The following is a 24,525-nucleotide window of genomic DNA, read 5'->3' as shown; positions in this document are numbered from 1 at the left end:
CGTAATTTTTTCCATTATAAAACTATAAAATTTATAAGATCACACGATTTGTAAAATAACATCTCATAATGGGTCTGGTCATATGTATGTGGCTTCAGCGTATAAATTATATACTGCTTTTCTATATGGATTTTAATTTTTACAATTTTTAACCGATACGTCTTTTGCTCATATTATTTTCCTCTACCGTTGAACACAAGATGCATAGAAATTTGGCACATGTAAAATTGCATGCTTACCCAGTTTTTATTGGACATATTTCGATGTCGCTTACTATTAACTTAAGACCAATTGGTTCTCAGCTATGCTACAAGCTGTCTTCTAAATTTGAATAAAATTTATCGGTGCATTAGGGCTGTATGAAATATTAGAAATTCCTTACATTGCCAATGTGCCACCAATCTTGGGAATTAAGATTTGATGTCCTTTGCCTGTAGTTATTTTGGCTCAATTGTTCTTCAAACGGAAACACAACAAAGTATGGCTTTTTGGCAGTTGAATGATTCACATATTAATAATAAAAAAAATGAATAACAGTAATTAAAATAAATTCAATTTTGATATGATATAAAATATTATTCATTTAGTAACAACGTTTTTTCATTACATTTCTGCACGTTTTGGTATATTAAATAAAATGTTTAACGTGCGGAAACGGATTCATTACCCTAACATAAAATTATTCAAATTACGAGCTAGACTGTTTTTAAAAAAATATATATATTTATTATTTTATTTTATAAAGTCGGACGTATACGTAGTTCTTTAGATATAAATTAATTTGTCTTATATGACATATTCACTGTTGGAAACATGACAATTCATAGTAAATACTATCGCTAATAATGCAACAATGCTTTTAACAAAACGTTTCTCTGCATATCAAAGTTTTGGTTAATCGTTTTGAAGAGTTTATTTGTGACCACCACTGCCCATAGACTGTGGCACTGGGCGAAATATTTATCCCTTTCAGCGTCAATGTGCTACCGTGGGAACTAAGTTGTTAACACCTCTGTGCTGTTGCTCTAAGTGTTTTTGTTTGGCAGTAAAATATATGTTGAGTAAGGGATTCAAATCCAGACGGCCTTACGCAAATCGCCACTAAGTAAAATATCGTAGCTTGATAAAATTATTTATTATTTGAAGTTGAATAAATCGAAATTTAATGAGCGCTCGTTCCAGCAAGAACCAGCATACGGACAGTGAAACAGCTGCAGTCACAAAACAAATAGATAATATAAAAAATATCTGTGGATTGGCGTCTGATTATTTTCCATAGGACTTCTGGAAGTTTACGTTATCGCTCTAGAAGGTTCTCAATACAAAATTCAAGCTTAGATTGAGGTATTTTTAAGAGTCACCAGAATTTTGGTTTTCAAACTAGGCCTATGTAGACATTTAAACGATACTATTTATTTATTAATTTCTCAAAAAACAATTTCATTTAGTAAAAAATAATTATTCTAAATTTAAAACGCCCGTATAAGTATTATTTCTTTTTCCGTAAAATACAGTACTTCGCTATTTTCGAAAATAATATAAATATGTATAAAATCAAGACAGCGCTACTTAAAGTTTAAATTTCAAAAAATCATTGCTCTCTAACGTAACGAGCATGTCCGTCGCGAAAGGAGTAATTACTCCTGTTATATATGATATTATGAAACATATTTACCTTTACAAGGAAGAGCGGCAAGCGCGGCGAAAAACAGCGCCGCTGCGGCCGGCGCACACATCGCTCCTACATCTTTATTAACACTGCAACAAAGAGAATTAATTATAAAATAAGAAAATAATAAACAACCACAAAAGAAAAGCTTTTACAGGTACCATTCTCAAGAGAGAACTGCCAAGTACGGTTACTATAGTCTATAACCAGATGTATTAAAACAAAATGTTTACGAGCCGACGATGTAAAAAGTCGCAGGTTCGATCCTGACCATCTGAGCTATTGTCGTCTCCCCTAGCACAAGCTTTAAGCTTAATCGGAGGAGTAAATGGGAATATTAATAATTCCGTATAAATAACTGATCAATGGAATTTAGCACAGTTTTGTTAATATAGCATATTATATAGTCCATTCCAACCAATATACGCCATATATAAAGCCAAATATACAACATTTGAAAAGAATCGAGATGGCCCAGTGGTTAGAACGCGTGCATCTTAACCGATGATTTCGGGTTCAAACCCAGGCAGGCACCACTGAATTTTCATGTGCTTAATTTGTGTTTATAGTTCATCTCGTGCTCGGTGGTGAAGGAAAACATCGTGAGGAAACCTGCATGTGTCTAATTTCAACGAAATTCTGCCAAGTGTGTTTCCACCCACCCACATTGGAGCAGCGTGGTGGAATATGCTCCAAACCTTCTCCTCAAAGGAAGAGGAGTCCTTAGACCAGCAGTGGGAAATTTACAGACTGCTTAACGATAATTTAACGTGGAGGTTTGCTTCGTAAGTGAGTAAATACATAATAAATATTGGACAACATCACATACATTTCTCTGATCACAATGTAAGTAGCTAAAGCACTTGTGTTATGGAAAATCAGAAGTAACGACGGTACCACAAACACCCAGACCCAAGACAACATAGAAAACTAATGAACTTTTTCTACATCGACTCGGCCGGGAATCGAACACGGGACCTCGGAATGCCGTACCCATAAAAAACCGGTGTACACACTACTCGACCACGGAGGTCGTCGTTAGATACTAGAGTAACAAAAGTGTGTGCCTTTGCACACAATACGATTGCAGGACTCATACATAGTAACAGTTGAAGTTAAATAAAGCTTGTAGTAATGTATAATATTTTATTTGACGTTTTTATAGTGTAGTAACAAAAGCATAAATGTTGTATCATCAAGATTGTTCTGAGTTGATAAAACGACGTCAACCAGGCAAGCAAGTTAAATAACAAGGTTGTGGAACTCGCTGCCGCAGTCCATTTCCACTTTTAAGAACAATTTGGTTAAGTATTTTACGTCACTGGTATATATTTAATATTTAAGCAGAACTTTTTATTTTATCGTAATTGTCATACTTTATTTTCTGCCAATGTTTAATACTATTTGGGTGGGCTGAGAAATTTATTAAATGGATAAGCATACTTTTAAATTGTGGATTCTGAAAAGATTGTTAGGTCAAAATTCGCGCAAATATAAAAAAAAATATATTTCTTGTCATCTCGTTGTCCGATAAGGAACATAGCACCAGTCTAAAGCAGCGTGGTTGTATACGCTCTAAAAGGTCTCACCTTAAAAGGAAAGCTTAGCCCTAAGGCGGAATATTTACCGACTGTTATTTTTATTTACTTAAAATTAAGTAGGTTAATTAAGGTACCAAGCTAAAACATTTACACGTATGAACTAGGTATCTTACTATGATATCCTATCAGTAGAAGCTGATGTTATAAAAAAGGACGTCATTTATATAAATCATTTTTTTTCAAATACTTTATTGACCACCACAAAGTAAAAGGCGGACGTAACGCCTGAAGGCGTTCTCTGCCAGTCAACGTTTAGGTCAAACAGAAAACCATGAAGGCGGTAATTAATAATTAATTAACAATATATGAACAAACTTATATATATAAAACTATAAAAAAAAACCAAATACATACCCATATAGTATAAAATAAATATTGATCTATACTCTCTATAGTAAAAACATATATAAAATCTTATATAATATGAAAAAAAAAACATTCATAGATTGTTCAAAATTGATATTAATTTATTTGCAAGCACTCGTAGTATTGGTGCAATCTGCATTGCGGAGAAATATACGTACATAATCCGTTAAAGCGGTCTCGTTTTTTATAATCTAAGTTTGCCAGATTAAAAAAAAAAACCAACGCATACACAGCGGTTACCTAACATTTCCGATATTTCCGTTAAATTAATTGGTATTAAATCAATGTTTTTACAAATATAACAAATAATATTACAGTTATATATTAATTAATGAAAAGATTTTTCATTACTGAATATATATAAATATATCTAATACTTTATTTATATAAGAATTATTAAAATTATAGCCTTAACTATATACAAGTAAGGATTAAAAAGACTTACTGTATGTATCATGACCGCGTGGAATGGTGGCAAGAATGCTAGCAGCATTTCCCCGTTTAATCGCAATTCCGATCCTTAGGGTAAAAAAGTAACTAGCCCTCCGGTCACCAGTGAAAGTAAAAAGGCGAGGAGTTTTTTAAAAAAGGGTTTTGAACAACTAGTTAAAGGTCTGAGTGTATATAAATAATTTGTTGCTATATCATCAATAAAAGTAAACTTAGGTAATCTTATTATTACGTAATCAATGGAGCTAGGTTTATTAAGAAGATTCCTCCAACGTATAATATAGTCAACTTTGTAGAAATTAAACATTAATTAATTTAGCTTTCTTAAATGTTTGATTATTTTGGTTGGCTCGCTGAAGGATTGTTTGTGAAATAATTACATTGTTGGTTTTAAATGGGACGACACGGTAAGTATACTATATATGCTTGTTGGCTTCCAGACTGGATGTGTTATATACGTATATAATTGAATTTAACTAACGTAACTTTGTATTTTAAATGTTGAAAAATATTCAGTTCTGAATTTCTTGAAATATTTTTTCTGTGGAATCTACATTCCGAGCCGGTGGTAGCTTTACGTAATATACTTTGTTAAATGACAATTTAAAAGTGTTTGTTAAAGCTTTAAATACCCTCCGAAACAAAAAATAGAATTATAAATGACGGAATTGTGAGGTAACAAACGTAAAAATAAAACCGAATTGATAACCTACTCATTTTATTGATCTCGTTTAAAAGGGTTTGATATTTTCAATTAGTTATGTATTCCGGCGTTTCTCATACGCGTGTAAGACTAAGGTTGGGTTGAACGATAGTATACCAATAATATTAGGTTATTCAGATGTTGATTGGCTGTATGTCTATATCATATATTTAGTTATTGACCATGACGACGGTTAGTCGAGTATATTATAGTATATATTTGCTATTCGGAGCGCTTGAGGTTGTCACCTCATTGACTCAGAGCGAGCCAAGCAAAACAAACCCGCCGACAAAGACAGTGTAAGATGTTTTGTATCTCTCTCTCTGTTCCTTAAGCGTTATGATCCAATTGATCATTGAAGCTTATATCGAGAAAGTGTATTGAACATCAGCTTTCAAAAAAGACAATTCTAAAGCGCGATTCAGGAAAGTATCTCCCAAGAAAAGCGACATCTTTCGTTGAAAAACGCAAACCAACTTTCTTATATAATTGTATGAGATGCACCCCATCTTGATAGCGCGCAATAACTTCCAGTGACATTTATCGTCGAACAGATTTACTGTTATATGACTTATACAATGAGACGATGCTGTTATATTTAACTACCTTTAACAGTTGTGGCTTCTCGCTCGGAAATAAAAAATATATTTTGGCGACATTTTAATTTGATCCTGAAAACAAATGACGGTTCAAATGTGCTTCTAAGACCTTACTTTGGAATAATTAATAATGACGAAACGTATTTTAAATAGGTAGGTTGTATGTTTCGCTTGTGTTTCAAGATGTTAAGCGTATAGTAATAGTCCTGTTCAAACTTGCTTCATACCAAATTTCATCAAATTCGGTTCAGTACTTATGTCGTGAAAGCGCAACAAACTGATAGACCAGTGAGTCAGATATTTTCACATTTATAATATTCGTATACATTATAATATCATGTTGCAGGTAATCGTATCGTCGATCTTGTTTCGAATTTACGTACCTATATATAATTTATCGTTGCAATTCATCTCGCCTTGAAGGAAAATATCGCGAGAAAACCTCCACGTGTCGTATGAAAATCTTTTTCAAGTGTATCAACCCACTAGAATTGGAGGTGCATGGTGGAATAAACTACAAACAACCACCCTTAAGGAATAACCTTAATCAAACAATCTCACAACCTGCTAAAGCCTCACGCTTTAATAGGTTGTGACTTTACTTTGTGCTCTGTGAAGAAGGGAAAACTCAATTAGAAGATAATTCTACAATTTACTTGTAATAAGTGGAAGTAACTTCAGATTCCTCACCAAGAAATACATTAATTTGCATCAATTTAAAGTTTTTCACTTCTGTTGTTAATTATCAATAATTTTATCAAACTAGCGACCCGCCTCGGCTTCGCACGTGCACGATTTATTTAAAAAGAAAATGATATGATACCAGTGAAAACTCTTTTAGATCGTTAGTTCCTGAGATTACCCCCTACATACAAACAAAATTTTACTTCTTCATAAAATTAATATAAATAATAAATGTTCAATTTCCGTCTTCAAATAAAACGTAGATTTATTGTTAAAATATTCAAGAGAGCCGATGACAATACGAGTAATTTATAATACAAATGAATTCATATATTAATTATTATAATTGAAAACCCACGTCCAGCTTCGACGGCTAAATGAAAAACACAAAATTCAATTTTTCCATTCGAAAAATTGTCAATATCCATTAATATTCCTTACCTTAATACGAAAACATTGCGAATATTAATGAAAGAATTTACATCGATAAGCAGAGGCCACACCTTCTGTGTCTATTTTTATAATCAGATCAAAGTGCTTATAAAAGTCTACTTGAATAAAGTACATTTTGATTTTGATCGTTTAAGTTATTCAGGTAATTCAGAAAATGGCGACGTAAAAGATCTTAATTGAGTATGCACGTGGCAACTTGACTAGGTGATCATGACAATAACTGATATGTTAACCTACTTATCTTTTTATACTATGTTTTATACTGTTCTAGAATTATATTGCTAACCATGTTTTTCCAAATGTACTTCCTATTTCTTGATATAAATAAAAATGCCCCAAAATATCACGCTACTAATAAATAGTTTACTCATACAACAAAAAAAACTTTGATTTTTTTTTTAAGAATTTTTTTTACAACTTATGCACTTTAATTTTATGCAAGGTAAATAGTATATTTTCTTTTTTAAAAGTCAGTTAAAATACTGATTATGAATGAAAATACTTGCCACCTGTGTTTCGTTCGAGTTTAACCCCAGGTGCATTACAAATAAAATAAATTTCAAACTTTACAAGGAAAATATTTTAAAGTAGTTAACTGAGAAGTAGAAGGTCTATACATTTTATAAAAAGTTAAAATTAGGTCAACATTATATAAAAACTCTGAAAGGAAACATTTTAAAAATAATACAAATTTAATTTAAGCTTGATGATTTGTGATGATGATCGCCTCGGCGGCCATTCTCATGATGTACTTGGCAATCGTGCTGGATGAACTTACAAACTTCATTAAGGTACTTTTTATTAGGCTTTGAAATATGACACACCTACTAACATAAATAACTATTTAAGATAACTATTACTAACACTATATGGGCTTGGCAAAAGCACAAATGTACAAATGTGACGCCAATTCCAGAGCTCACTTTTCCATCACCCTCCAAATTTTACGGAAAATCCGAAACGATCGGAAATAGACCAACGGATTAATGTGTGCGTAAAATTTTTAGGGATCCGGCCTGGGGTTTGCCCCACCCCAACCCAGACCCTCGACTTTAGACCTTAAAATAACGAAGCAGTCATCTATTTATAAAATAATTCGAAATAAATCCCACGATGATAAAAGTACAGTTAAGGGATTTCCTGGTCTCCTAATTTCTTAAGGCCAACACCAACCTTGGGAACTAAGATCTCGTATCCCTTGTGCCTTGTGTTACCCTGGCTCACTCGGCTAAGTGAAAGAGTGTTCCGGTTTGAAAGCCTTCAAACCAATCAATAATAATAAGGATTACTTGAATTGAAAAGACATTAAACAGACGTGTTTACCACAGAGTATAATATAACGAATAGCTTATATATTAAATCAAACAGGATGAATAAAAAAAAAATGGTGGTTGATTTTGGTGGGGTGTTAAACAGATCAGATCGCTGATCGCCAAGATCAGTGATGTGTACCCTGTTCTTCTCCTTTGCCAGTTAATTAGCTACTCAGTCAGCCAAAACTTTTTTACTATTGCTTATAATCATGAGTCTACTGAAGCTTCTCTAAGCTTTATTGATTTTTTTTTTTATATAGTTTAGCTTGTCAAATGGGCCACCTGATTTAAGGTGGTCACCACCAACCATATCTTAGCATTTTAAGAAATATCAAGCATTCCTTACATCGCCAATGCGCCACTAACTTTGTGAGCTAACTGGAAAACAAAATACTAAGTGTTGCTATTTGGTGGTAGAATATATACCACCCAGTTTGATTTCAAGATATCTGTCATCCGGGTTTGATATTTCACTTTGAGTCTACTTACTAAGCAGTTAATCATTAGTTTCAAAAATGTAAATGTCTCTCAGAACTTCAGGTGTTCAAAATATGATGGACTAAAAAGCATTCTTCCAGTTTTACATAAACTACTTGTAATGGGATATAGTGATTGACTTCTCCCTTTTTATTACCTCATTTAATTTAATTTTGTAGATTTTGTTTTAAAAAATTAAATGCAAATAAAAATATATTTTCATAGAAAAAAAAAATTTTGGTTAGCCTATTAAAAAATTTTATGTATCGGTCTTTAAAACTGAATTATTTGAAAAATACCATACAAAACAAAAAGCAATAAAAATCCCTGGCATTAGTCCCCGTTTGATAGAAAAAGTATACGCCAATAGCAAATATTTAAAGTGACAGTTCCTTTGTGGTATTAAAAATAAGACGCGTCGGTTCGCACTACGGGCAATTTGTGTTCGCTCTTTTATTGCTGTTGCTTCACTTTAACGTTCCACGCATTCCATCTGCCTTTTTATTTTAATCTAAAAAAAAAATAACAATTCAAACATCAAACATTTAGAGATTCAACGTACTTTTGTATGGAGCAATCTTCATAATTTTCATTACATACGGGCCTGTCTAAGGATTAGACAAATAGATACTTCAAAGGCAGCGACGCATTGGCGTACTGCAAATGTCAAATAAGGAAATGAAATTCGTTCTGTAAACGTCAAAAAGTGGCAATCGCTTAAAATCAGATGACTCGATTCGTATGATCGTAAACGGAAAATAAAAATTAAATTAATTGCTTCTAATCTTATTGATTATATCGATCTTATATCGAGATGGCCCAGTGGTTAGAACGCGTGCATCTTAACCGATGATTTCGGGTTCAAACCCAGGCAGGCACCACTGAATTTACATGTGATTAATTTGTTTATAATTCATCTCGTGCTCGGCGGTGAAGGAAAACATCGTGAGGAAACCTGCATGTGTCTAATTTCAACGAAATTCTGCCACATGTGTATTCCACCAACCCGCATTGGAGCAGCGTGGTGGAATATGCTCCATACCTTCTCCTCAACGGGAGAGGAATTTACAGGCTGATTATGTTTTTTATTATGTATCTTATTGATGGCTCCTATAATAGAGCGACGAATGCAGAACTTCATTTAAATTTCAATGGGACTGATGATGAATATATTAATGTTCGGCAGGGAAATTTGGTATTGCTTATGTCAATTGCAATATGAGACCGTTATGGTGTCCTGTCTTCGCTGGAACACTATCCTACCATGTGGTTATGATATTATGATTGTTACCAAGAAAAAAATATTGCAAATATAATTTTAAATTTTTATACCCATGTTCAAGTTAGCTCGATCTTTTTGACAGACGGACTAGTGATGAGAAACATAAAATATAACATATATAACAGTCGATTGAACGATGGAATGCGTAATTCAAATTAGAATTTAATTTTTTTTAACTTATTTTACTAAAAAGAGTTATACTAGCTAAAGAAACCCCAACCACTAGCCAAAGAGACCCCAACCAAAATGACCCCCGTTCGTAACAATAACTTAACAATGATCTTTAATAAGAATTTTTGTAATCGATATTTGTAGCAGTCACTGCCTGTTATTCGCGTCCCTACCGTCCGACCGATATAACATTGTACAAGCGTCTATTATTTTCAGTGTTTCTATTTAAATTTTACTTTGAAGCAATAATATATAATAGAAAAAGTCTTAAAATTTTCGGATAACGCTTGAATCTTTAGGAACTTTTACAATTTTTAAAGTCATTAATTAGGAAAATGATATTTGCGTCATTGCAATGTTATGTCGATCAGAAAAATTTACACCTGTCGAATAGATCAACCTATCTTGGACAGGGTATAGATGCTCTCTTAGTTATTTATATTAATTCTAAATTCAAATTAACAATCGTTCGTGATTTTTTTTCTTTTCGTATAGATCAGTAAAGAGTAGAGGTTCGTAATTTAATAGAGGTTTTTCATTAAGTTAAATTAATGTATTTGGTCATTTCATATTTTTTCTTGTAAGTATAATAAATTATTATTTAGAGATTTTCTTTTAACGACGAGGACATGTCTTATGATGAAGAACAGTTTTTGATATTTACTTGACTGTCGATAAAATAATTTCTTCTTCAATTGTGTGTCAGGTGTCAACTTGGCTATTGAACTTAGGACCTCAACTAATTTTCGCTAGCATTAAAGGCTATAACTTAGCCTTATGGGCTAGCGACTAAGCCAACGCAGGGTGTCTCACTGCGAAAATCGTGTATGGTGGTCATCTAACCGGTAAAGCGGCTATCATACAACAGCACACTAACGAGGCTAGGCACTTGAAGTGTTAACAATTTCCTATTGTATCGCCTTGTGCAATTTCCAAGCAAAAGTCACAGTATGGTATATTCTAGCCGAACTTCAACCAGTTCAGTACGGAGTACGAGCAATACATTCGTCTACGTAGTAATGAGCCGTGTATCCGTGACCCAATTCATTATATCCTGAACTTTTCATCACAGTTATTATATATTGGATTTCCTCATTAATCCATGTTATTGCAAATAAAAGTAAAGAATTGAATTAATGAATTCATCTAGAATTATTATAATAATTATTAGAAATGAGGTTTTAATGATAGCGCCGGTTGTAGCATTACGCAAATAAACTTCAAGGTAGTCTTATTCCCCGAACAAACAAGATATTATTGGAGTACAGCGATGTTCAAAAGATCTTAATCTTGGCTACAAGTTGGTAACTAGGTAGTAAAATACGTCGTACTTAATTCACCCTCGAAAAGTAATTTAAGACAAAGTTCAACAAAACCGATTTAATTAGAAATGTGCCACGTCACACAATCAAAGTTGCTCGCTGAACTCACAAGTTTTACGGTGTTAGAAAGTATAATAGGATCTAGGAAGTCTGTTTTATGTTATATGGTTTGTATGCAAATATGGTATTAAATAATTGTCTTATAAATTGATTGGAGAAATTGTATCTATGCAAGATGTTATCCGCACCATTCGCTAAACATTTTGATTATGTAAATTAAATAGGTAGATAACAGCTAGACAAAACTCTTGAAATAAATATGGAGACCTAAAAATTTTACATAAAATTAGTCTCCTTATTTTATTACACTCATAATGGACAAGGGTCAGGAATACTGTAAAATATGGGATGAATTAAGTATTTACCAAGACGGCTCAGTGGTTACTACACTTAAATTTTAATCAATGATTTCGGCTTCGAAACCTAGCAAGCACACTTGCTGAATTATCAGGTGATCGTTTCTATCTTTAATGGCCAAGTTTGGGGGCGCATTCGAATGAATGATTACAAATTTTCCGCGCTGCTTAAATCTATGGACGGTGGTGGCCACCTACCATCAGGAGGCTCATTTTGTCGTTTACCGACATATTTCATTAAATAAGATCTTGTTCTCGCGCGGCAATAGACAATATTATGAGGAGACCTGGAATGCGCAATGTTTTCCTGATCGGTTTCGGCCAAGAAGCCCAATATCAAGGGGGACCAGCCAACTACGCAGGGCGAATAACACTAAACAAGTGTATTCCCAAACGAAGGCGCACTGTTTATTTTCTCAGTCACATAACCTGCAGTGATGGTAAATACATGGCTACAGAAAACCCCAACAACATTTATCGGCCAAACCAGGGGCTTGAACTATGTTTATATCTAACTACTAGATCAACGAGGCAGTCAGACTGCTATCTGAATACACGCAATGTGTACCATACATACATACATACTAACAGCTAAATTTACATTAAATCTGATAAAAAGCATATATTCTACATAACAATATATTTGGCTACAATTCATTTCAAATAAAATGAAATGATTGAGGGGAATCTAAAAATATTTAAAACAAAAAATAAATCAAAGGTCAAACTTTTATACCTTATAAATACGCGCACCAACGATCCCATCGCAAAAGGTCCGTACAATATTTACGTCAGAAAAAGTAACGTTTTGCGTCAGATAAACATTTTCCGAGGTAAGGTTTTTTCGGTATTTTTCCGAATGGCAACCCCCATAAATTCGTGTGAAACAAGTAAACGGTTGACCTAACCTGCCTTCATATTTTCTGTCACGTGCCAATATAATACATTACTTAATATTCTCACTGGATATACTAAAAGCAACGTGACGGTTATACAGAAACAGTGAAGTTACTTTATCTTGAAACAGTATTTGAAATACTTGAAAAAATATTGTGATTATCATTTCATAAAATTTTACTTTCGAAGTACACTTTCAATGTAGTAGTTTTATTTAAGGTAACTCTTTAAGAGAACAGAACACAACAGAATGTTCTATTATTGCCTAGTAATATGATACGTGGATCCTTATTGAATATCGCAGGGCTAACTATGAGCCAGTTTTTATGTGCTAAATTTGTGCTTAGAAGTCATCTCGCACTTCTTTTTAATACCAAAACAACGTCAAAATTAAAACTTTTTACATGGTGGTAGAGCTTTGTGAAAAACCATCTAGGTAGGTAGTACCCACTCATCAGATATTCAATCGCCAAACAGCATTGTTGTGTTCTAGTTGAAAGTTGTGTAACTACAGATACAAGGGAGATAACATCTTAGTTTCCAAGCACGGTGGAGCATTGGTGATGGAAGGAATGGTTAATATTTCTTACAGCGCCATTATTTATGAGCGGTGGTGACCACTTACCATCAGATGGACCATTTGCTCATCCACATACCTATATTAATTTAAACGAGAACGATGTTAAAATTATTTGTATTTTTTTAAGGATTTATAGATTTACTCTTGACCGTAATATAGACTGTAATGTCGATGTCGGTCAAGATTCGGTCGACAAAGGAGCCAGAAAATCTATTAAGTGCTGATTGCCGATTCAGTACAGTTTTCGAGTTGTTTAGGTCGTAGCTGCCCGAAAATATAGACCCCGATAACAAACACACAACTTGACTGTGTTCGTAAAGCAATTCGTAAACCTCTCAGTGTGGTTTAACGGGGTTTCCACCAAATATAGGTTATATCCTGCCTTTTGTCTAGTATCCCGGTTATGGATTGATGATGGTGGAATGAGATTATGACGCTCTTGAGCCACTATTCCAAGTTCATCAGAGAAAGAAGAAAACTGTATGGTTCCAAGTTTTGTAGTATTATGCTGCATATTTATCTCTCAGTTCAACGTTGAATTGAGTCAAATGTAATCGTAGCAGATATGTATGCAGATAATAACGTCCAATGGACAAAGAACATTGTCTGATAATTATGATTTATTGTTGTATATATGCACTTACTTTTGTTCAAAATCAAAATATACTTTTTTCAATTAGGATTTTACAAGTACTTTTGAATCGTCATTTTACAAAACTATATCAAGTGAAGCTATCACCGATTCGAAAAATGTAGATTCGAGATGAACTGGCGGGAAACTCAGTAGTTCCTCTTTTCTAACATTTAAAATAAAAAGTTATGTTATTTAAATAAAATTATAATATACATATATCCTGCTTCGAAAATAATTCCAAAATAATGTCGAAGTCTCACTAACGTTGCGCAAAATGACTGCTAACTGTCAAAAGTTTTTAACACGCCATTTTGTGTTACGAGCGGTTGCTCAAGGCCCGCCCGCATTGTACGAGCCAAGAGCAAAACCGGTCACGATTTACTTTTTTCACTTTAGTCAATTTTAGTTTACAAAAAGCATTCGAGGAAATTTACGACAAATTAAAAGCAATGGAAGTATTACTAACCAGTATTATAGCCAAATGGATTTTCTAGTAAATTTAAAAAAAATAGCTGGAGACATTATATTACTTGTTATAGAAACTGGGACATCATACATTTTTAGATAAAATGAACAAATAATACAACAAGCCCCTTCAGCAATAAGCTTTAAATTCACAACGAATAATAAAGAAAAATGTGAAGATATTTAAAAAAAAAAAACAATAGCTATTGTATACAATCATTCAGCCTTACCTTTGGAAAAAATAATAATGAATAAAGAACATTTATTTCCTTTCCACTTAATAAATTTAATTACTTTAAAAATATCTCTACGTTTCTCTTTACAAACTTAATTGTCACAGATTAAATTAAATAAATGTTAATAGCCTTCTTATCTGTCTCATTTTGCGTTCGTTTCTGTATAATTAAACGATTTAAAAAATGATGATTCTCTGCGTTAATGTTTAGTATTATTATTAGTAACTTCGTTAATTGTGGGTGAAGGTCTTCGGACTTCTGTAAGAAGAAACTCGAAACTTACCGCAGAAAAGTCAGTTTGTGATATGCTACATCGACTCATCCTCCTACCCTTATCCCAATTTTACTTGAGGTCGGCGCAGCATGTCCTCTTCTTCTATACTTCTCCGTCGGACGTCATCTCACAAGTAAAATTATTTCTAACCATAACGTCTTTCACACAATCCATCCATGCTACATCGACTATAATCATTATAAAATTTATAGGACATACGGATCAATTTAGCGTAACACCAAAAGTCGGTTGTCAACATAACATGATTGAGATAAAGTTTCAATATTAATACAATGATTATAATTCTATTCTTCAATGGACGTAGAATCTATTCTGGCAAATTTAACCATATTTCTCTTTTTCATATAGTTCTGAAATTATATTATAAAAGTAAGATTAATTGCTTGTCCAATCGGAAATGAAAATCGCTAAATCTAATTGACTCCTAAAGTAATTACACTCAACTAACATGAGGGTCTAATCACTGCAAATGAAGGTCTGAGATAAGGATGCGCCTTGAACCAATAACAAACACCAGATAACGTATAGATTATTATCGATTAACCACAATTGGAACCGTAAAACTAATCTTTTAACGAGCACATTTCTTTTAAGATAGCAAAGGAAAATGTTTGGATGAATCAGAAAATAAAGAAATTCTGAGACTATCTGATCTGTAGAACTATCCTGTAAGAAGAAACTCGAAACTCATTTCAGAACAGGAACGTGAAAAGTCAGAATTTGATATATAACATGGACTATAATAATTAATTATAAAATGTATCAAAATGTCACCATATACCAAAATTTTACGAATAAAATATGAAGGAAATTCTTACAGGATCACACTTTTGTACTAGTTCTTTACTGTCAGATGTAAAGTCGAACGGGCTAGTGAAATAGTCACCGATTACTTGATCTTAACACACTTTGTTACTTGAGTGATAATAAGACTCAAACGTGATTTTCCTTTAAATTATAAAATAGCTTAATTGATAAACGTTAAAAAGGGAACAGCCATTAAACGCACTCAGCATTAATTGCGCCTTGAAAAAAGCATATTCCACACATTCTGACTTCCTGACCGATTTTGGCCACGGCAAACAATTTCAAAAGTAGGCTCAAATGTGTGTACAAAAACAGGTGCACTCTCTATTTCCTCAGTCCTATAATCCGAAGGGACAGCAAAACTGACACGCTTGGAAAGAGTTTAGGCGCAGGGCCAAATGATTTACGCACTATCCTAGGCATGGGAGTGACACATAAACTTCTAGATCACGCTGAGAATTTTCCACAGAAAAACATAACATCATACATTTTATCGGACCGAAATTTTAACCCCGTTTGAACCGAATACTTCAGGCAGGCAAGACCAACGAGGCAGTCAGATGATTTAACTCAATCACCTATAGTATAATTTAATTCGATACATGCAAGTTTCACGATGTGTTACTTCTCCCTCGTGTACGAGATGACCACAAGGTGAATTCGGTAGTTGTTGCTCACTTTGAACCCGCTTAATTCTATTAAGATTCACGTTATCAAGCCTCAGAACTATCTTGGGCTATTAATACCGAAGCAATTGAACGAGGATTATTTCCCCATTAACACTAGTATAAGAACTAAGGCTATGACGCTTTTACTCCGTGTTATTATACAGATATTGGGCTCATTACGTGCTGTTATTACAGTAGTCACAATTACCTTAGATAAAAATACATTAGAAATGCCATATAAGGTATTTACTTTATGGCAATTAATGTTATAATGTTGCTTCTAGCAAGACACGCTTTGTATTTTTATTAAGCTATAATGTGAAACGGTTTCTAAATACATTTAGGAAAGCTAGCACAAAACATTTTAAGTGTGGAAATTAATTTAATAGCTAAACCTGCGGCTTTACCGAAGCAAAATTTATAAAATTTTACCTATGATACATAAACCGTTACGCCTCATTTTACCCCCTTGGGGGGCTGGATTGACAAAAGTAGCCTATATACATATGTATATCTGCTTGGGACTCAAAGTATTTTCATACCAAATTTCATCTAAATCGGTTCAGTGGTTTAAGTTTGAAAAGAAAACAGACAGACTTACTTTCATATTTATAACATTAGTATAGACTCATTTGATGACGTATCAAAGGTTAAATAATCTCTACGATGCTCAAGGTTTAACAAGTATTGTTTTCAAAAAATAGCCATTCCTTATTCCAGTACCATTATAGGTTCATTTATGTTTAAAAAATGATAATTTCCAACTCAGTTTTTTTTGCTTCAAATTAATCACATATGACTTAACAGTGCTTGGCTGGTCTTGGAGCGGTCACACACAGTTATCCTAGACCAATAAGGTTAATAAAATACAAGGATTACCAAGAGCTTAAAATTGAATGTACCTCCTTCGCAATATTTCCTTTTCTCCGGTATTAACATCTCGTATTCTATAAGCGTCGTCACGACGTTCGCACGTTTTGCAAAGCGTAGACATCTAATCACGAAGAATGGAGTAATCGCCTACGATGTTTCGGTATTAAAATTTACGGTAATCGTTGAAATATCTGTGAAATATTATGTGGTGAATATGAGTTTCGTGTCATATTTTATGGTTGTTTTATTTAAAATTGTCAGTTAAATGATTAACATTAGTATTTCCGTTCTGTCTTATTGTCTTATCAATTTGATATCTAAACATTTTGGTGTTTGAAGATAAAGTTATGAGATTGATATTGAAACACTTCAATATTGGTATACCTCGTTTAAAGTTTGTTTTCTTCAGTTGGATACATTACCATGATAAGTTTTTAAATTTTTGTTTTTTTATTTATAATTAAATAGCTATATTATTTAGTAGTGTTATTTTCGGTTTCAAAAAACAGAAGACATACGCAAAAATCCAAAGCGATAGATGCTCTCGAGCATATGGAATAACTGAAGTGGATATGAACTGGTCACATGGCAAGATCGACAGATGGAAGGTGGACAAAATCGGTCACTAATTGGTCAGGTCCAAGTGGACCAAGCATCCAGAGGAAACTACTAGAGTCCACTGGAAAATACTGGACAAAGAAAACACAGATAAGGAAAACCTCTAAACTGTTGAAGGCCTATCCGCCAGGGGCCTTAACAGAAAAATTCTAAATGTATGTAATTTCTACTTTTCTATGAATGTTAAGGAAACAAAAAAGGGTTTATTATTATAGCTGTTAGTTTATTATTTAGTGATTTTTGATTTATATTAGATATTATAATTTTACAGATAAAACGAGCTCTATAAAAGTTACACTAACTTAAAAGTTTCAGTTGAATGCAACTTTCCTATAGATAAAATTTACAAAGCGTTTGGATGAAAGCGTTCCGATGCGATGTTTATACATTTGAAACGTGTACTAATAAGGTATCACTCGTTTTTATATTTTTAAGAATTTCTGTGTCCTGAGAACATATATACACAGTAAAGAGTTTTCATTGTATTCATACATAGTTTAATATTCAAAATAACTTATCTAACTAATTGAGCTTAAATTTAGTACGCTCATTTATTTTGTGTAAATATTTTCTTCGAAATGGTTACCAAATGGAAGCCCATTTCATGAAACGTTTTTTTAATACAGTTATTTTTACACTTTTTGATTTGTTTGTTTAATTATAAATTCTGTGAAGCTTGTCTGTAAATATAACATATTCATGACAAATTTTATTTTGCAAACATAATGAGCTGTGACCTCACTGTTTGTTACTGGAGGGCAATACTGTGTGTGGTACAGTAATGTGTCTGATATAATTATGGAAACCGCACCGTGGCCGCTGTGGCAATTACATTGAACAGTAATCCAGATATCAAAGCGCAAATCTTCATCTCTGCATAGTATAAAACAAAGATCTTTTAAGCTAAGCAACGAATTTTAATACGGTTTTCATACATGCATATTATAGTAGAGAAAAGAAATTCAACTTTCCTGGCCAGAAAAAAATCGTTTCACGTTTGTTTTTCAATATAAAATTTTATAAAAACCTTTATTGTATCCGTGTGAAGTCGGGATCAATAGCTAGTATAAAATGAAATCGAAATTATAATGAAAAATGTTCGGAATGTAAAACTCCGTTACCGGTAATACAGTAACGACTGACGAAATTCGGGGTTCAAATAATATATTTTTTAAATACTTAATGAAGCAGACGACCAAGTGTTCGTACAGATGATGGACCTTCGCACATAGTTATTGCGAGAAAGAATACCACTCTTTTGAATGGTCACAAAGCTGTGGTCGTCACATCCATCAAGGATACTTCGCCGTTCGCAAGCCAGAGGCCACTCCATTACGGCAGAGATGTAGTACGCGCAGGATGACTCAACCACGTCCCTGCTAAAAATAACAATATCGTTCTAAACTATAATATACCTAGCAGCAGAACGTCTGCGCGGCTTAAAAACACTAATCATTCAATTAGCGCCATCTTTTGGTACGATTTGTAACATATCCACTTAATCTTTTATATATTTGTCGCAGCGTCAGATAATTAAATACTTTGATTGTAATCTCTTAGTTCTGAGATTTGATTCTGGATTGTCAGTGAGGTCAATCACTCTTTGTCACGTTAGAAAAACATAACATGTCAGTTGTCAAGAAGGATAAGACAGATGTGGTCGCGGCCAACGAAATATTGTAAAAATCAATATACGATAATCCAGCTATCGTTTCGTTGTATTATTTGTGAATATGTATGACGGAGATGGTGACCCCGACCCAAACAATACGGCCGGCTCACCGTTATATTAATAGCGTAGGCTGATTTTTCTCCCAGTGATTATGGCACGATAGGTGTACATAAAAAATCGATTATGGTCTCATTTTAAAGAGCCTTAGTCGTAGATGTGCGGAAAAATAAAGAGGATTCTTGATTCATACAATTTAATAAAGAATTAATTTTAGAGAGCGGAAAAAAATTACTGGCCGGTTATATAGAACTAATATATTTCATTCATTTAAAAAAAGTTTCATCTGTTTACAATGAAATTAAATCAAAACAAAATCTATCATAGGTTTAGAAATAACTAAAAAATATTTTGATTAAACGCGAAGTTTCGCAGGCGACTCACTAGTAATAATAATTAATACAGCTAAGAACAATCAGAATATTTATATATAAAAATGTAGACTATGTCCTTTTTTGAGGTACAAACTTGCTTTATAACAGAAAGATAGCTTTCAAACTTATCATATTAGTATAGATTTAGTTTTATGTTGTTTTATATTAAACAACAATGTTTTTAACAATAATGTGTGTGCTTAACAATAAACAAAAATATATAATGTCTGTCTAAATTGATACTGCAATAAAACCATCATTCCCTAGTTCACATTGTTCTAACATGTTTTTTTATTAGTTCATTTTATGACAAGATAAGAATATCACTCAGGAAGAGCAATTCTGTAAGGAGCAAAGAGGGTCGAGTGCTCTTCAGTCTCGAGGCCCCTGTAGCAATATAGAGGAGCCATTGTTAAAATATTTACAATAGGTGTTAAAAAGAGTTTCATATTATCTATAAATTCTTATTGACATAGTTGATCGTTTTCTTTTTTTAATAAAATACTAATCGTCGAAAATTTAATGTAAAATTTCAAGCCAGTACGATATTTTCTCTGCGTTTTTAAGATAAGTAATCAAACATTATCTTGCATTCGAATTTGTCAACGTCAACAAATTCCTCTCGTCGTACAATATCGACACAATGGATTGAATGTCCGTTCGATCAAGATAAACTGACAGGAAATTCAATAGTTACTCTTTCGCATTAATATTTTATACATAATCATGATTTAAAACTATATTCTTTAAATAATCGAAATTTAAATTACAAAAGAGGATTACACATAGAACAATTAATTTCCTCGCTTATAACCATAGGAACTCCAACACACTAGAATTAACACAACAGTTTGAAAACTTACACGAAAATCGGGTCACAGTTTCGCGGAAGCACTTCATGTTTATGTAGAACTAGATTTCACGCCTCTGTTCCAACGAGATAAAGACATATGAATACTCGTACTACAGAACTCGGTCAGAACATTCATACAGTAATGACTTTTTGAACTTACATCTGACTTACAGTTTAATTTTATGAATATTATTAATTAAATAACTTTAATATAATCTATAATTTGCTTGTGAATTCCTTTTGAAGTGAAAAATCTGTTAGCGCGCCTTGGGGGCCAGTCTGTCTCGTATACCTTAACGGCAAACGACGTAAAGCGCTCTCATACCGCCATGCTCCCTCTACGCCACCGCTCTCTAGTCTCTTATAGCGTAGAGCGTATATTATATATTACTAGCTGTGCCAGCGACTTCGTGCGCGTTTGAATTAAAAAAAAAAAAAAAATTGTAGCCTAAGTTCCTGCTTATTAAAGGCCTGTCAAAATCCAGCCGTTCCAGAGATTACCCGGAACAAATAGATAGACAGACAAAAATTGAAAAAATAATTATTTGGTATATGTACCGTGTACATGTACATATGCATTTAGTAAGAAAGCGGTTATTTTAATATTACAAACAGACACGCCAATTTTATTATATGTATAGATATAGACATACATCTTGCAATATACTATTATAATACTAAACATATATTTACTTAATAAACGAAACGTGATATTTTTATTTATTTTACTTCACGTGTATTTACTGGTTTCCTTTGATTACAAATTCTTTTTTTTTTCAATGGGTTTATAAAAAAGGGTATGACCTGGCCATTGGTTGGCCGTTGATCTATTTTGCAAAAAAAATTATGACTGTATTTAATATATTTTAGAATACCAGATATAAGACTTTGTTAATAGTAAATGGTCGAAACCTCCCCCATGATCGCTAGCCTTGTTCGAATTTTAAATTATTTTTATATCGTTAATTGCGTCACAAGCTGTAGAAATTATTTACGCTTCTTTTATTTTTTAATAAAAAAAAATATAAATAAATGCTTGTATTTTATTGCAAAACGTACTTTTTTTTTTTTTTTTAATATTCGACGAAGAAGTATAACGAACAAACATGTTTTATCATATAATAGAGCTGAAGGATCAGCGAGCAGAGCCAAATATTGAAACAAATGTTGGAATACTTGGCAACATTTTAACGTTAATTTTCAAAACGATGTTATATGGTTTGTCTTTTGCGTCCGTTACGGTACCGTGTGTTTGTGGTTTATAAAATGAATAAAGAGAGCAAATTGTTGCACAAGTCTTAATCAATTTATTAAAAAAAAATACTTAGGTTTATTACATAATTTAATAAAAACTTATAATAATATACATATCCCTTGCTGAAGGTAAGATAAGCCTGATTGCCCCATGCTGAGGCACTGGATTCACACACATGTTCGTGTAACTGGTGCCTCAGTACGGTATGGGAAGTATTTAAATTAAATGAAACTTATTCTGATATGCATACTTTTAAGAGACATAGTTTTAAGAGATTCTGTTACTAATTTTATGGGCCTAAATGACCTGAAATAAAAATGTTTTATTTTTTATTTTATATTATAATTTAATACTAGGGAGCAAAACTATATTATACTGTATATATATATTTCGTAATTTAGCTATGTCTACATAGTTTGTTATATAAAAAATGTTCCGTTCTGTAAACTAAAATCGCCTAAATAATCGCCAGTTAATCTTTGTCACCATTATACAGTTCATAAATTTTCTACGGAACTGTTAAAATATCAATAAAAATTTTTATATAAATTCTAACAGGAAACTATACTCTCGGTCCTAAGTCACTATAAATAAGTCATAAATTCTAGAAACAAATGAATTGAAAAAAAAAAAGCAATCATTGCAAAACAGGACTTTACCCGCTTCGTGTATCTCATTCAAGATTAAAGACTAATCGAAAACTTTTTAATTGCATCACTTTAATATTTTTATTTTATTGAAAATACTTGGCCTATACTGGCCAATGAGTCACCTGGTGATGTTGTGTGGTTTCTACCACCCATTAAAAAATGTACTAACATAATAGACATTCCCTACTCTTATGACGGAAATTAATATCTCTTGTCCCCTCGTCCCTTCAAGGACATTGGTTGACAACAATACTACTAAGTATAGCTAAGGTTGGTGGTAGACTATGTGAGAGAGAGGGTGAACCAGACCTGCTAGCACAAAGTCCTACCGCCAAGTAAAAGAACGGGACATTTAAATTAACAGTACATTATTTTATTTGCTATCTAGTTTAAATATCGACAGCTCGACGATAATGGAACACATCGTGAGGAACACACCCCAGGAGAACACAACGTGCCCATATATTAGCCAGGAGAACTAAATAAACCTCCAAGCCTTCTCTTTCAGATGTGAATATAGAGAGCAATAATTCTTTCCAAACATTTTCCAAATAAATTTTAAAATGTCACAAAAACCTAAAAGGTACGCTATTAAGGAAAAACAATAAAAATAGATTAACCCTTTTACTTACTAAAAGTAAGGCCAGAAGTTGTCAGCGTCAATTTGAAATTCAATTCAAATTTAATTTAAAAAGCTTAGGTAAAAGGCTTCGATTCGGCATCGAGAGATTAAAACCCACTGTACAAGAATTTCCAAATGAAATCGGCCAAGGGTTCGAAAAATAAATGAGTAACATAAAAAAGTACGGTCACAAAGCAGAACGAAACGAACGTATTTCGTGAGTATGACCTCAAATACCGAAGGAAACGAGGAAAGAGGCCGTTTCAGTCCCCACGTCGTATTATTTATTCAAAAACCTAAATCGTTACTTCAATTTTAACTCACGTAATAGCGAACTGTTTAAATTTATATACACGATGAATTTTCAGAATTTCAAGCTTATTTACATGTTGTATAGTTAGTATGACTGACATAGACCAGTAGATGGAACTCTACTAAATATCGTGGGCTACAATCCAAACAGTGATAAGTTTGGAGTTATACACAAGTAATAGAAAGCGCCGGCATTTGCCATCACGACATATAAGCCTTACCCTCAAGGCGCGCCAATAGATAATTTACCGAAGAAAACATTAATTGACAAATTAAATCTATATTTACAGCCATTGTATGCTGTACAACATTACTTCTACCAGATATATTAATGTGAAAATCTATCAATTATTTATCCAACAATAGGATAAGCCCTGCACTATGAATCCTATTTCTTTTCATTCTTATTGGTCTTATACTGTCCTAGTGCCTTTTGATAGCAGCTTCAAGTACCGTAAGAGTTACCGCTCAGCGAACTTTATGTCTCATAAAGCAGGTTATTGCGCCCTTTTATACCAATTTGATATTAAACAGCATACAATACGGGTTAAATTTGATTAACAACAAGAGCCTAGATGTTTAGAACACGTCAATTTTAATCGAAGATAAGGTTTCTGACCTAGAAAAAAATGACTGTCATTTCATGTATTTAATATAAGAGTTTATGAATCATCTCGTGCTCAGCGGCGAAGAAGAAGAGAAACATTCTGAAAATCTACATTTATCGAATAAAAACTTGACACATGATTTTTTTTTAAATAGATGGATATTGGTCACCACTGCGAAGAAACATTGCGCCGTATGAAATTTCAATCATTCCTTACATCGCAAATGTGCCAACAACCTTGAGAACTAAGATGTCTCTGTAATTACACTGGCTTACTCATCCAAGCCGGAAAGCAACATTACTAAGTATTCCTGCTGGGCGGTTGAATATTTGATGATTAACTACCCAACCCACTGAATATCCCCAGTCGGCATTGAACAGCATGTTGGAAATAATTTCGATCATTTTCCTCCAGAGAAGAGAATATCTTTGACTACCAACAGAATATTTACAGACAGTTAACTTTTATACCTTATAAAGTGGGTACATAATAAACCAGGAAATAAGTCAAACTGGTGTCTTAATTTCATTTATTAATATTTGC

At 33.0% G+C, this 24,525-nt stretch overlaps 1 protein-coding gene across 1 annotated transcript in view; it reads right to left on the bottom strand.

Moving 5' to 3' along the window:
• Window positions 1-24,525, bottom strand: part of LOC113396251 (uncharacterized) — a 73,373-nt gene that overhangs the window by 27,605 nt on the left and 21,243 nt on the right. The window contains exon 2 of the mRNA XM_064215573.1: window positions 1,676-1,758. Coding sequence (XP_064071643.1) covers window positions 1,676-1,736 — 61 coding nt within the window. The 5' untranslated portion in view covers window positions 1,737-1,758. The remainder of the gene's footprint in view (window positions 1-1,675; window positions 1,759-24,525) is intronic.

The sequence above is a fragment of the Vanessa tameamea genome, chromosome 8 (genome assembly GCF_037043105.1).
Source record: "Vanessa tameamea isolate UH-Manoa-2023 chromosome 8, ilVanTame1 primary haplotype, whole genome shotgun sequence".
NCBI lineage: Eukaryota > Metazoa > Arthropoda > Insecta > Lepidoptera > Nymphalidae > Vanessa > Vanessa tameamea.
This window is presented reverse-complemented; position numbering and strand designations above follow the sequence as displayed.